Genomic DNA, 14,764 nt, shown 5'->3' with positions numbered 1-14,764 from the left:
ACCTGGAGAAGGAATTCCTGTCTGGCCTCTGTCTAGCTGCAAACCTGGGTTCCTCTTTTCTCTGAGGAGGAACCTTGGTTAATCCAACTAAACAATGGGACTGAAGATAGTTCTGGTAGTTGTGACAATTAAAGAAGCCAGGATGCCTAGAAGCCACCAGGCTCAGAGGGGCAGATGTGGTGGTTCATGCCTGTAATGCCAGCACTTTGGGAGGCTGAGGCTGGGGGATCACTGGAGGTCAGGGGTTCGAGACCAGCCTGGCCAACATGGTGAAACCCTGTTTCTACTAAAAAATACAAAAATTAGCTGGCTAGGCCCGGTGGCTCATGCCTGTCATCCCAGCATTTTGGGAGGCCAAGGCGGATGGATCACCTGAGGTCAGGAGTTCAAGACCAGCCTGGGCAACATGGTGAAACCCCATCTCTACTAAAAATACAAAAACCAACCAGGCATGGTGGCGGGCACCTGTATTCCCAGCTACTGGAGAGGCTGAGACAGGAGAATCACTTGAACCTGGAAGGTGGAGGTTGCAGTGAGCCGAGATCATGCCACTGCACTCCATTCTGGGTGCAAGAGCGAGACTCCGTCTCTAAACAAACAAACAAACAACAACAACCAAAAATTAGCTGGGCATGATGGCAGGTGCCCGTAATCCCAGCTACTCGGGGGGCTGAGCCAGGAGGACCACTTGAACCTGGGAAGGGTCTGGCCCTACCCTGACCTCCAAGAAGTGACCAGAGGGGAGGGGCAGGATGAGAAGTGAGGGGGTTGGAGGCTGGAGCAGATGGTTGCCTGCTGGGAGGGAGGGAGGGAGATGAGATGGGGAATTCTTCAGAACCTCGTGACTTTTTCTGGGAGACGTGCATTTGTGTCCAGAGTTTGATAGGGGAATAGTGCACAAAGATGAGCCCGCAGGGGAGGGAGAGAAGGAGGTCTGGGTGTGCATCAGGGTACTTTCCATTTGCATGTCCACCCAGCCCAGCATTCCGGGAATCAAGGAGGGGAGTTCGGCCACCCGGGCTAAACATTCATGGGTTATCTGGAAGCTACATATACTGAAAAAAGTGTTTGTTATTTATCTGAAATTCAAATGTAACTAAGCTTCCTGTATTCTGTTTGGCAATGCCAGCCGGGGTGCAAGGGGAAAATGAGACGGGCCGGGGTACGGTGACTCATGCTTGTAATCCAGCACTTTCGGGAGACTGAGGTGAGAGCATCATTTGAGCCCAGGAGTTCGAGACCAGCCTGAGACATATAGTGAGACTTCGTCTCTACAATTGAAAAAAAAAAAATTAGCAGGGCATATTGGCGTGCCTGCAGTCCCAGCTCCTCAGGAGGCTGAGGCAGGAGGAGTTAGAGGTTGCAGTGAGTTATGACTGCACCACTGCCCCCCAGCCTGGATCACAGAGCAAGACTCTGTCTCCAAAAAGAAAAAAAAGGAAAGACAAAGAAGAAAGAAAATGAGAGGAAGGAAGTGGGAATGATTTCTGGGTGGCGGACCCAGGTGCCCCCGCCTCACACCTGCCTGAGTTCACTTACTGCCCACTATGCCCCATCCCTCTCCTTCCCCCAACAAAGGAGCAGCCAGGCCTGGGAGCAGCTGGGAAACCCGCTATCCCACCGTCTAATTCTGGGTTGAGGTGACTGCTTTCCTGGAATTTTTCTCCAGGACCCACAGCCAGGCCATCCCCTTCTCCCACTCTATTACTGATTAATTCAAGTTAACCTTGACCTGGCTGAATGAATCTATCTGCTGGCAACAATGGCTCTTTCCCTCCTCTCCGTCTCATACTCAGCAGAAACTAGCTGGGGGCCTATGGACTCCAGCCCTGGGAAAATGGAGAGCAGTGGGTTTTGATTCCAGCTCTGCAGGGCCCCTGGGAAGGTCCAACCCCTCCTCCCAGCCTTGGTTCCTAATCTGTCAACTGGAGATCCACAGCCTAGAGCCTCCTTTCTAGTCTTGGAATGAAAGTCCTGAGTGGCACCCGGGCAACAAACCTTAGCCCAGTGCCCTGCACGTACTGAGCGCTCAGTACACTTGAATTGTATTTTTTTTTTTTTTTTTTTTTTGAGACAGAGTCTCTCTGTCATTGGTTGAGGCAGGAATGTAATGGCGCGATCTCGGCTCGCTGCAACCTCTGCCGCCCGGGTTCCAGCAATTCTCCTGCCTCAGCCTCCCAAGTAGCTGAGATTACAGACACCTGTCACCACACCCGGCTCGTTTTTGTATTTTTTTTTTTTTTTTTTTTTTGAGACGGAGTCTCGCTCTGTCGCCCAGGCTGGAGTGCAGTGGCCAGATCTCAGCTCACTACAAGCTCCGCCTCCCGGGTTCACGCCATTCTCCTGCCTCAGCCTCCCGAGTAGCTGGGATTACAGGCGCCCGCCACCTCGCCCGGCTCATTTTTTGTATTTTTTAGTAGAGACGGGGTTTCACCGTGTTAGCCAGAATGGTCTCGATCTCCTGACCTCATGATCCGCCCGTCTCGGCCTCCCAAAGTGCTGGGATTACAGGCTTGAGCCACCGCGCCCGACCTCGTTTTTGTATTTTTAGTAGAGACGGGGTTCCACCATGTTGGCCAGGCTGGTCTTGAACTCCTGATGAACTGTATTTTTATTTTTGCTAACACCCGCATCTTCTACCCCAGCCTTGCTTGGGTGATGGTCCCACCAGGTCTCCAAGCTGGACTCCTCGCCTCTTCTCATTCCCAGAATTCATCTGCTGGCCAAGCCTTTGCCTGGAATCTCCCAGTTCATCCTCCCTCTCCACACCTGTGATATCTGCCCTAACTGCTGCCCCAGCTTCCTCCCTACCAGCCTATTTAATCTGCAGCAGCTAGGGACTCTTTACTTTTATTTATTTATTTATTTATTTATTTATTTATTTATTTATTTATTTTTGGTGAGACAGAGTCTCGCTCTGTCGCCCAGTCTGGAGTGCAATGGCGCAATCTCGGCTCACTGCAACCTCCACCTCCCTGGTTCAAGCAATTCTGCTGCCTCAGCCTCCTGAGTAGCTGGGATTACAGGCACCAGCCACCACGCCCGGCTCATTTTTTGTATTTTTAGTAGGGACAGGGTTTCACTATGTTGGCCAGGCTGGTCTTGAACTCCTGACCTCAAATGATCTGCCCACCTGGGCCTCCCAAAGTGTTGGGATTACAGGCATGAGCCACCGCGCCCAGCCATATTTTATTCTTTTAAAAACAGGGTCTGGCCCTGTCACTCAGGCTGGAGTGGTGCAATCATAGCCCACTCTGGCCTCAAACTCCTGGGCTGAAGCAGTCCTCCCGCCTCAGCCTCCTGAGTAGCTGGGACAAGGTGCATGTCACCATGCCTGGCTTGGGGACTCCTTCCTTTCTAAAATCCACCTTTTAGGCCGGGCGTGGTGGCTCATGCCTATAATTCTGGCACTTTGGGAGGCCAAGATGGGTGGATAGCTTGTGACCAGGATTTTGAGACCAGCCTGGCCAACATGGTGAAACCCCATCTCTACTAAAAATACAAAATTAGCCAGGCATGGTGGCACATGCCTGTAATCCCAGCTACTAGGGAGGCTGAGTCAGGAGAATTAATTGAACCCAGGAGGTGAAGGTTGCAGTGAGCTGAGATCACACTATTGCACTCTAACCTGGGAGACAGGGCAAGACTGTGTCTCAAACAACAACAAAAACCCTACCTTTGTATTCCTTTGACCAATCATGATGTATAACACAGGAATGCACACTCATGTTCACAAACGCCTATGAGATGCGCGTGGTGGCAACTTATCTATTTCATGTATTTTAACCCTTGTTTACACCACATGCTGTAGGTACTATCATTGCGCCATTTTACAGATGAAGAAACAGAGGCTTTGGCCGCTTGCCCGAGATCCTGCGGCTGGTAAGTGTCGGAATCTGAACTCAGACAGCTGGGCTGTATAGAGAGCGTGCTCTTAAACTGTGTGAGTTCTTAACTGCTGCAGCAAAAGATGACTGCAAACTAGGTGGGTTAAAACAACATGTTTATTTTCTTACAGTTCTGGAGGTCAGACGTCTAAAATCAAGGTGTCAACAGGACTGCATTCCTTTCTGGAGGAAACAGGTGAACCACCCATTTCCTTGCCTTTTTCAGTGTCTAGGAACCGCCTACATTCCTTGGCTTGTGGCCCCTTCCTTGGAATCACTGCAGCCTCTGCCTCTGTCACTGTGTCTCCTTCTCTAACTCTGACCCTCCCACCTGGCTCTTACTTATTTTTTATTTTTTATTTTTTGAGACAGAGTTTCACTTTTGTTGCCCAGGCTGGAGTACAATGGCGTGATCTCGCTCACTGCAACCTCCGCCTCCTAGGTTCAAGCGATTATCCTGCCTCAGCCTCCCATGTAGCTGGGATTACAGGCGTGTACCACCATGCCCAGCTAATTTTTGTATTTTTAGTAGAGACAGGGTTTTACCATGTTGGCCAGCCTGGTTTCAAACTCGCAACCTCAGGTGATCCCTGGCCTCCCAAAATGCTGGGATTACAGGCGTAAGCCACCACACCTGGCCTCCACCTCCCTCTTATAAAGACCCTTGTGACAACATTGGGCATATCCAGATAATACGAGATACCACCCCCCCCCAACCCCCCCCCCCACACATTTTAATAGCCTTAATCCCACGCACAAAGTCCCTTTTGCTGTGTGACAGAACATATATCCACAGGCCTTGGGGATTTGGACATGCACATCTTTTTGTATTTTTTGAGACAGGTCTCTCACTCTGTCACCCAGGCTGGAGTGCAGTGGTGCGATTTCAACTCACTACAACCTCTGCCTCCTGGATTCAGGTGGTTGTCCTGCCTCAGCCTCCCGAGTAGCTGGGATTACAGGTGCCCACCACCATGCCCAGCTAATTTTTGTATTTTTAGTAGAGATGGGGTTTCACCATGTTGGCCAGGCTGGTCTTGAACTCCTGACATGTGATCCGTCTGCCTAGGCCTCCCAAAGTGCTGGGATGACAGGTGTGAGCCACCACGCCGGCTGGATGTGCCCATCTTTGAGGGGACGTATGACTCAGCCGACCGCAGCATGCACATGCTGTCTCTCCGGCCATGCTCCTCCCTGCTTTAAATTCCTCCATGGCTCCTGTGGACCCCTGGATGAAGCCCCTTGTGCCTGCCTGTCCTTAGGCCTCTGCCAGCTTCTCTCACCCTCCTCCTGCCCCCTCCAGCCTTGTGGGCCATCCCAGCCTTCCCCGCTGTGTTCATGTAACTTCCCCAGTCTGCAATGCCTCCCACTTCCTTCTTTGTCTGACCGGGCTATTTATTCATCTGGGCCTCAGCTATATGTGTTTCTGCTTACAGGAAGCCTTCACCCCAGCCCTGTTCCCTGCCACCGTCCCATGCTTATGGTCTCCAGTGAGGAAGGCTTCTCTGAGCTTCAAAAGGCATTCTGGGTACTCTAGTTGAAGGGCAGGTGGGTGGGGGGTGGAGACCCATCTTGGGAGCCTGCCCTTAAGTGTGTGCACAAGTGGATCTCTAATTCCACGGTTGCCCCTCAAGATTCAGGGCTGGTTCCCTAGAAGTCAGGCCGAGGCTGTGCAACTGGGCGCTGTGGCAAGCCAGACACCTCTTATTGTATGTAATACTCAACAAACTTAGGAGGCCCCATGTTATATGTGAGGAAACAGAGAGGGTAAGCCAGTGATCCAGAGTCACACAGCAAATGCTAACAGGCTGAGAGGTTTGGTCCCAGGGAGTCTAGCTCAGAGCAGCAATGCACACAGTCGGTGTCTGGCTTTGAGCCCCGAGTCTCCCACTCATTAGCTGTGTGACCTCAAGGTTTCTTATCCTCTCTGTGCCTCACGGGCTTTTTAACACATTAAAATCCACAGAAGGCTTAATATACAGTGTGGCATAGCAATCACTCTGTGTTACCTCATATTATTTTTTCTTTTCTTGAGATGGGGTCTTGCTTGTTGCCCCAGCTGGGCTTTAACTCCTGGGCTTGAGTGATACTCCTGCATTGCCCTCCCGAGTAGCTGGAACTACTACAGGCACTTGTCACTGTGCCCGGTTAGCTTCTAGTATTACTGTTTTTGAGATGGAGTCTCGCTCTGTTGCCCAGGCTGGAGTGCAGTGGTGCCATCTCTGCTCATTGCAACCTCTGCCTCCCTTGCTCAAGCGATTCTCCCATTTCAGGCTCCTGAGTAGCTGGAATTACGGGCGCCTGCCACCAGGCCCGGCTAATTTTTGTATTTTTAGTAGAGACGGGGTTTCATCATGTTGACCAGGCTGGTCTCGAACTCCTGACCTCAAACGATCTGTCTGCCTTGGCCTCCGAAAGTGCTGGGATTACAGGTGTAAGCCACCACACCCGGCCTATTCCTTCTTTTCCTCTGTAGCCTGAGCCACTTGGGTGTCTTCAAATCCCCGTTTTCCCCTTGCCCCCGGCTTTCATGCCTGCGGTTCCCTCATCGGGGCATGAGCTCTTCCACCATGTTTCTACTGACCTTCCCTGACCCCCACGGCTGGGTCAGGGCCCTGTGTAGTCCCCGACACAGCGCTGATGGCCCAGTGATGGTACTGCCAGGTGACATGTCCCTCTGCCTGACCCCCACCCTGGGCACTGGGAGCCCCTCAAGGGCTGGGACTAGGTGGGTCTTGGTGACTGCTCCATCCCAATGCCTGACTTTGGGCCCTGCATGCAGCTGTTACTGAATGAATATTATTGAATGTGCAAAGACACGGACCCTCTGCCCCCCCCACACACAGCGAAAACAGGTTTCTACATTGTAAACACAACCTCCGTGTAGACCCCAACCCCCAAAAAGGCAAGACACCGGCCTAGCCAAACAGACTGGTCATTATTGTACATATAGCTATATTGTACATAGAGCTGGAAGGGAGGGGTGGTCCCGGAGTGAGGACAGGACTGCCCAATACTTGGGGGGAGGAAGGGGCTCTTCTTCCAAATGGGCTTGTCCGGGAACCGGGGTCCCGGGGAGCTGGGCGCCTGGTCCACATGGACCCCCTCGACCTCCCCACATACGCTATGGAAGAAGGGCAGGAGTGAGGAATGCTGGCGGAGAAGGATCCTTTGGTCTGAGATGTGGAGGTGATCATAACAGCTCCCGCCCGCTGGCTGTTTTGTTGACTTTGGAGAGGCCTTCCCGGAACCCAGAGTCGGTCATTCTGGGGGCAGACAGCAAGGAGGCGTCCAGCGCTGCAGGGCAGCAGGCCCCGCCCACCCGTCCCCTACAGCAGCCCAGGCCCTATTCTTCTACCCCAACCACCTAGGCCCCGCCCCCACCACAGCAGCCCTGGCCCCGCCCACTCCACCCGGAACCACTCAGGCCCCACCCACCTCACCCCCACGGTAGCCCAGGCCCCACCCATTCCACCCCAACTACCTAGGCCCCGCCCACCCCCGCCCCCAGAGCAGCCTTGGGTGTCGCCCTAGCGGCCCTAACCCCACCCCCAGCTCAGCCCAGCCTTAGGCACTCCACAGCTGTCCAGTCCCCACCTGCACAGCTGCCCTGGCTGCCCCCATCTCCCCTCCATCCCTCCTCAACAGCAGGCTCTGCCCTAACACTGTCCCTAGGGCTGCTACAGTCCCTCCCCCGTGCCCACCCTGCCCTAAGAGCTGCCCGCCCCCTACTCCACCCCCAGAGCCGCCAGCCCTGCCATGGTGCCCGGCTCACACTTGCTCCATCTGAACATCCTCCTCGTCCTCCTGGGGCAGCTGCAGGTACGGGTTGTCCCCTGTGGGCTGGAACTTGTAGCCCGTGAGCACGAAGAAGGCCAGGGTGGAGCCTTCCACCAAGAGCTGGGGGACAGGACAGAGTGGGGGTGTCAGGCTCATGCCCCCCTCACCGCGGCCGCCCTCCTGTCCTACCCGGGCCTCAGGCTCACCTGGTACAGCCACTGCCACTGAAAGGGGACAGCCACCTGCAGCAGGATGGCGATGATGCGGGTGAAGTAGACGTAGCAGATGACCTGCAGGGGCGCAAGCAGGCATGGGGCCAGGACTGCAGGGGCGCAGGCAGGCGTGGGGCTAGGACTGTGAGGGCGCAGGCAGGCGTGGGGCCAGGACTGTGGGGGCGTGGGCAGGCGTGGGGCTGGACTGATGGACCGCGGGCTGGGGCGCCTGGGTGGGGGCCTTGGGATGGGGCAGCGGCGGAGGGGCTAGGGTGGGCATGCAGCAGGTCGGTAATCCTCCCAACCCCGCCGTGAGCGAGGCGGGCTCCTACCATGACATAGTAATGCCGGAACAGCTTCAGCTTGGCCAGGTTCACTGCCACTGAGGGTGGGCACAGAGAGGGGGGTCAGGGGAGACTGAAGGCGGGAGGGAGGCAAGGGGGCTGGGGGCTGGGAGAGGGGGCAAACAGAACATCTGAGGGAGTGTCCAACGAGCAGAAAGTCTGGAGGGACATTAGGTGGGGCAGAAAGGCCGAAGGGGGAGATCAGAGAGGAGGGAAGGGCCACCCAATGGGGCAGAGAGGCCAGAGAGAGGCATTTGGGGGGAAGAGAGGCCAGACTGGGGTATCCAGGGAGGCAGAGGTCTGGGGGCTGGGCAGAGAGGCCAGGAAGGGCATCCAAGAGGCAGAAAGAAGGGCCTGGGGCAGGAAGAGGGCCATGAACAGAGGGCCCACAGGTGCAGGGCCTCACCCTTCCCGTCTGTGCCAGACGCATCCTGGAGATGCCGGATGGACCTGGGACAAGTGGAGGACACAGGGTGCAGTCAGCGCGGACATCGCCCATGTGCACAGGGCAGGGCCTCAGCCGGGGGCAGGGTCCTCACCAGACTACGGGGAACAGGATGGCGCCGCAGCAGATGAGATCCACCAGGAACAAAATCTCCTTCCACAGCATGTAGTCGCTGGCACCCTCCTCGCGGGACTGGATGACGATGTAGGCCACGTTGGCCAGGACCTGCGCAGGTGGCGGGGGTGGGTGGGCACTGCCCGGCGCGCTCCCCTCTGCCCCGACCACCCCGTGCAGCCCTCCCCACCCTGCTCTGGAGGCCGCTCCGTCGGCACCTGCATGGAGATCACGATCCCAAAGACCTTCTTCTCCTTATCCGACAGGACGCACTTGATGAAGGCCCAGCCGGAGCCGATCAGGGCAATGGTGATGAAGAGAAGGGCACCCTTCAGCCTGGTGGGGGCAGGGGAGGGCGTGATGATGAGGTGGGGGGACCGCCCTCCCCTGCCCGCCTCCCGCCAGCTGCCAGGCAGAGCGGGCGCACTCACAGGTGTGTGATGTAGTACATGACGGCAAGGCCTTCGATGGGGTGGCCCTGGCTGTTGATGAAGTAGTAGTTGATCTGGGGGTGGACGGACAGACGGACAGTGAGGCACACGGAGAGGTGGGAGGCTGGTGGTGGTGGTGGGGGCGGGATTAGGAACACAGACCGTCACCATCAGATGGGTGGTCAGAAAGTTGAATCATGAGGGCGGTGGGTGGGACTCAAAACTGGTAATTGGGGCTGAAAAGATGGAGGGAACGGTCACAGTTGGAAGGGTGAACCGTTGGACAATCTCACAGCTGAACCAAGGGACAGTGACGGACAGAGCTGCCCAGCGGGACTGGCAGACAGAGGGGACGGGCGGCTGGCCACACTGGTAAAATGGGTGGACACGTGGAGAGCTGGTGGATGGCCCTCCCACAAGCCCAGGGCCTGCAGAGATTTGGGGGATGGCCCAGATGGTCTCTTCCTCCCAGCCCCCCCCAGCTGCCCCCCCGTCCAAGGCTCTCACGCTGTGGAAGAGGAGAGAGATGCTCTTGGTGAAGGCCAAGGCCGCCATGAGCCAGTGGATCTTGAAGACGCTGTACCTGGTGGGAGGGTCAGGGAGAGATGGGGTGGGGGGGCATCAGCAGGGCATAGGGATGGGGGTCTGGTGAAGGGACATGGAAGACCCCCCGGGGCAGGGGCATTACATGTTCCTGCAGAGGATGGACACCCAGAAGATGCCGGCGGCCAGGAAGCAGGCGGCCATGACCATGTAGAGCTTGAAAAGGGGCATCTCCGCTGCCGACAGGAAGCCATCGGGGTTCTTCTCCCGGATCATCACCTGGGGAGGGGACAGTGGTGGGCGGCGGTGGCAGCGGCACAGCTTGACCTCTGGCCTGGGAGAGCAGCGAGTGGGGGTCTCCCGCTCTTCCACTTTCTACGGGGCCACTTATCCACTCTGAGCCTCAGGTGGCCCCATCTCCCAAATGGGTAGAACAGCTCCTACTCCACACCCGGGGGGCTGGGAGAAGCTAAGCGGGGCGTGGCGCTCCGGGCCCCCACTGGGCGCTCCCTGGCCCTGCTACCCTCCCCTCCACTCACCGTGATGTCGAATGGATGCTCCTTTCCCGGCACTGAATTGTTGCAGTTGTGGAAGTTCAGGCTGTACTGGCCTTCTTCTGCCTGAGAGCCAATCACCACGTGGAACTGGGCGGGGGGAGAGGGGAGGGCTCAGCCTGGGGGTCCTGTGGTCTGGGGCGACAGTCAGCTTGGGGGTCCCATGGTCTGGAGTGATGGTAGGGCTGCAGAAGGGCTCAGCCTGGGGGTCCCGTGCTCTGGGGTGACGGTAGGATTGCAGGAGGGCTCAGCTCGGGGGTCCCATGCTCTGGGGTGACGGTAGGGTCGCAGGCGCTGCAGACACTCACACTGAAGTTGTAGGAGTTGTTGAGGTGGCTCAGACCCAACACCAGCTCCTTGTCCTTCCCGCTAGGACCCTGAAGGGACAGAGCCCCTCCATCAGCTGGCTCTGGGTCCCCGCAGGGCCCTGGGGTGTGCCATCTTCCCTTCTGCCCCACCTCCCTGAAACCTGAGGCACCGCGGGTGTTGACTTGGGCTTGCTGGCTGCAGAGGTCCCTCCTGTAAGAGACCAGGCAGTGATTTTAAGAGATGGATGGATAGAGGGGCGGCAGGAAAATGGGATGAGGTTGCACGGGGCAGACCTGCCCATCCACCCCTGATGGCACAGCCAGCCGGACTCACCGCCATCCACCCTGTGGGGGACTGTGGCCTGTGGCTTTGGGAGCCCTGGTTCGGAGGGCGCTTTGGGGAGAAGCCCAGGAAAGATAAACAACTTCTTCTGCTCTCCATACTTCCGCACCTGGACCCTGCGGGGAGGGTGGGGTGCGGCATGAGGCTGGGGGGCCGAACCTGGCTCAGGCACACAAGCCCAGGCAAAGGACTCAGTGGCCTCTGGCATCCTCTTGCAGGGCGGGGGTCCAGCCGAGTCAGTTATTACTGAGTTTCAGCCTTTGGTTTCCATTGGTCAAGATGGCTACCGCTTTCCTGTGCTGCCTGCACCAGCAATTATTTGTCATTTCCCATGACATCAATCTACTCTTTTTCTCTTTTCTTTAGAGACAGGGTCTTGCTCTGTCACCCAAGCTGGAGCACTGTGTGTGTCGCAGCTCACTGCAGCCTCAGATTCCTAGCATCAGGCAATTCTCCCACATCAGCCTCCGGAGTAGATGGGACCACAGGCACCACCACCATGCTTGGCTAATTTTTAAATTTTCTCTAGAGATGGGGTCTCCCTATGTTGCCCAGGCTGGTCTTGTTTTCCTGGCTTCAAGTGATCCTCCTGGCTCAGCCAGCCTCCCAAAGCACTAGAATTAATGATATGAACCACTGTGGCCAACCCTACTTTATAATAATAATAATAATAATAATAATAGGCTCTTGATCTGTCATCAAGGCTGGAGTGTAGCAGTGCAATCTTGGCTCACCGCAACCTCCACCTCCCCAGCTCAGGCGATCCTCTCACCTCAGCTTCCAGAGTAGCTGGGACTACAGGCGTGCACCACCATACCTAGCTAATTCCTGTGTATTTTTTGTTGGTAAAGACAACGTTTTGCCATGTTGCCTAGGCTGGTCTACAATTCTGGGCCCAAGCAATCCATTTACCTTGGCCTCCCAAAGTGCTGGGATTACACGCATGAGCCATTGCCCGGCCCTAAGTATATTATTTAAAAATAAAACATTTTATCTACAGAAAAGCAACATGGTTTTGTCAGACCCTGGCCCCAGGCTGCCTGGCTCCAAATCCCAGTTCCTGGGACTCAGTTTTCTCATCTGAAGAGCAGAGATGATCACAGGATAAGGAATCGATGAGTTAATGTGTTAAAGCTCCAGGACACAGCCTGGCAAACCAGAAGCACTCAACATGTGCGAACAATTGTTATTCCTTCTCACAACAGCCCTCTGTATCCCGGCCTTCTGCCCTGAGACACCAACCCGCCGAGTCACTCTCTCCTTCCTTCCAATAATCAGAAGACTTGAAGGCAAAAGTAAAAAGTGGCTTTCTCTCTCTGCTTCTCATCCCACCTGATCAGCCCAGGTGCCTGTGGGCATCACACAGGGAAACGCAGAGGAAGGATCTGAAGGAGCCCCCGGTCCCCAACTCACTGCAGATCCTTGGTGTTGATGAGGAACAGGACCAGGAAGCTGCTACTGTTTTTCTGGAGAGGGCAGTCCTGGAAATCCCGGGTCTAGGGGGTGGGCAGGAGGGAGTCTTGGTTAGTCCTCCCCTGGCCCAGCTCCACCCTGTCTCCCTCCCTGTCCACCCAGGGGCTCTTCCTGCTCCTGCCTCTGAGAAAGAACAGGAGCCTTTGGGTTACAGGTGCAGAGGACAGACCCCACCCCCTCCCTCCAGCCCCTTCTCCCATCTTCCCCATTCCCTCCACTCACTGAATAGGAGTGAACTCTGCCAGATCGAACCCGGCTGAGACTGAATCCCACCTGGTGGATGCAAAAAAAAGGGGGAGGGTGTGAGGGACAGTAGAGACCTCCCAGCTATCCCTTTCAGTAGCAATAGAAACCTAACCTCACATTTACTGAACACCTAGTGTGTGCTAGATCCCACACACTCTCTCTTTTTTTTTCAGAGTTGGGGTGGTGGGTGGACCTCATTCTGTTTCTTAAGCTGGAATACAGTGGCAGGATCATAGCTCACTGCAGCCTCGAACTCCCGGGTCCAAACGATCCTCTCACCTCAGCCTCCCGACTGGCTGGGACTACAGGCACACCTCACCATGCCTGGCTAATTTTAAAATCTTTCTGTAGAGACAGGGGTTCTCACTATGTTGCCCAGGCTGGTCTTGAACTCCTGGCCTCAGGCAATCCTCCCACCTTGGCCTCCCAAAGTGCTAGGACTACAAAGCCCGAGCCACCGCGTCCTGCCTGTCCCCCAAGTCTTAAGAAAAGTGCCTAGCACATCCTGTTTAAGAGGTCAGTATTCCCAGTTACAGATGAGGAAACAGGCTCAGAGAGATCACGGGACTTTCACAAGATTACATGGGTAGAGGCAGAGCTGGGAACCCAGAACCAGGCGATTGCATCCTGCTCTCCTTTAGCAAACTCCTCAAGGTCCCTCACCAGCAGGGACTTCTCTTCTGCCTCCCGGAGGCCCAGCCGCAGGAGGCTCAACTCCACCTCCAGGGAGCCGTTGGTGTAGAAACCGAAGTTGTTCAGCTGGATGTCTGCTCGCTTCTCCCCCTGCCGGAGACCAAGGAGGCAGAGGCAGTTCAGACCTCTTTCCGCTTGCCCAGCCCCAGGAGTCTGGCACGAGGATCCCCCGAAGGGCCTCCTGGTACCCCTCTGTTTAGGAAAGGCCGAGGATGACAAGAGAAAGTTGAGAGGGACTTCCTCCCTGCAGGGAAAGGGTGGTCCTGCATTCTCCGACCTCTCTTCTGAGAGCCCACGAACAGAGATCCTGGGGCACCTGGAAGTCTCCCCACTGGGATGAGCACCACCCAGAGAACAGTTATTCACCTCGGAAGGGCTGGCCACCTTCCGGAAGAACTTTTAGATTCCAGTTGAGCTCCCAGCAACATTTCAACGGAACCCCCCCAAATCCCATTAAGTGCCCCGAGGACCCCACTCTATAGGCCCTCCAGGACCCCGCTGTGCGGCTTCAGGATCTTTAGCGCCCCAAAAGTGATTCCTATAATTTAAAGGACTAAGACCCAACCGGGGGGGGTGGTCCCCAAGAGATGGAGCCACGCCCCCAAAGGGAGGGGCCCGACCCCAGCGAGGCGGGCCCGGCAACTCCATCCGGAGGACGGAAGGGGATCCCGGGACGAGACCACTCCGGGCCCGGAAACGGGGGGCGCCGGACCACTCCATCCCGCGTCGGGGGCGGGGGAGGGAGGACGAGACCACTCCAAGCCAGGGGGCTTCTCCGAGACAAAGTTGCGCCCCCGACCCCAGACCCTCACGCGGCGGGCCTCACCGTCAGCGCCAGCCGGTGGATGCGCCCGGAGCAGCCGCCCAACAGCAACAGCAGAAGTAGCCGCTGACCCCACTCCGCGGGGCTCCCGCGGCCGAGCCCCCTCCTCTCGCTCACTGCCATCTCTGGAGCCACCGCCTCCCCGACTCCGCCTCTGGCGCCGAAGCCCGCCCACCGATGAGCCAATGGCCGCACGGCGGGACCCGGCGCTTCGGGATTTCCAGTCCGCCAACCAATCAGCAATTGCCTTTCCGCAAGCCCGCCTACTTACGACACCCGATGGACAGCACCGGTTCCGAATGGGAGTGCCGACAACGCTTAACCCCCGCGCTCACTCTCGCCAATCGCTATAAAGATTGTCCAGGATGTGCTTTAATGAGCAGTTTATCTAACCAATTGTCATGGATCTGATATCCGGCCCTTGAAGCGGAATTTCTCCACCCAGTCTTAACGGTCCCGGACTACATTACCCAGAATGCAGCGGGAGCAGACAAGTGCAACAAGGCATTAAATAAACTACATTTCCCAGTATCGCCAAGGACGGACTTCCTCTTCTTGCCCCAGGGAT

General features: G+C 56.3%; 1 protein-coding gene across 2 annotated transcripts; it reads right to left on the bottom strand.

Moving 5' to 3' along the window:
* Positions 1–6,805: 6,805 nt before the first annotated feature.
* On the bottom strand, positions 6,806–14,367 carry GPR108 (G protein-coupled receptor 108). Of its 2 annotated transcripts, none has more exons than XM_033198560.1 (18): positions 14,200–14,367; positions 13,344–13,463; positions 12,657–12,707; positions 12,375–12,457; positions 10,953–11,077; positions 10,780–10,829; positions 10,619–10,687; positions 10,296–10,400; positions 9,902–10,035; positions 9,721–9,796; positions 9,214–9,287; positions 9,001–9,118; positions 8,763–8,893; positions 8,630–8,673; positions 8,212–8,261; positions 7,874–7,957; positions 7,663–7,787; positions 6,806–7,153 (listed from the first exon to the last, which is right to left on the bottom strand). In XM_033198560.1, the coding sequence occupies exons 1-18, from the start codon at positions 14,317–14,319 to the stop codon at positions 7,081–7,083; spliced, it is 1,632 nt and encodes a 543-aa protein (XP_033054451.1). In that variant the 5' UTR covers positions 14,320–14,367; the 3' UTR covers positions 6,806–7,080. The 2 variants fall into 2 exon arrangements, with proteins under 2 accessions (XP_033054451.1, XP_033054452.1); XM_033198561.1 differs by lacking the exon at positions 14,200–14,367 and adding an exon at positions 13,740–14,042.
* Positions 14,368–14,764: the final 397 nt, after the last annotated feature.

Source organism: Trachypithecus francoisi, unplaced genomic scaffold (assembly GCF_009764315.1).
Source record: "Trachypithecus francoisi isolate TF-2019V2 unplaced genomic scaffold, Tfra_2.0 Lachesis_group5, whole genome shotgun sequence".
NCBI classification, from domain to species: Eukaryota; Metazoa; Chordata; class Mammalia; order Primates; family Cercopithecidae; genus Trachypithecus; species Trachypithecus francoisi.
The sequence above is the reverse complement of the archived record's forward strand: the minus strand, read 5'-3'. Positions and strand labels throughout refer to the sequence as shown.

Bases quoted from the DNA above. Each gene is read 5' to 3' on its own strand.
- GPR108 (XM_033198560.1), bottom strand. From the start codon at position 14,319: ATGGCAGTGAGCGAGAGGAGGGGGCTCGGCCGCGGGAGCCCCGCGGAG. The intron at 12,458-12,656 runs GTGAGTGGAGGG...CCCACCCCCTAG, and splicing joins GCAGAGTTCACTCCTATTCA to ACCCGGGATTTCCAGGACTG. The intron at 8,262-8,629 runs GTGAGGCCCTGC...GCCCACCCTCAG, and splicing joins GTCTGGCACAGACGGGAAGG to TGGCAGTGAACCTGGCCAAG.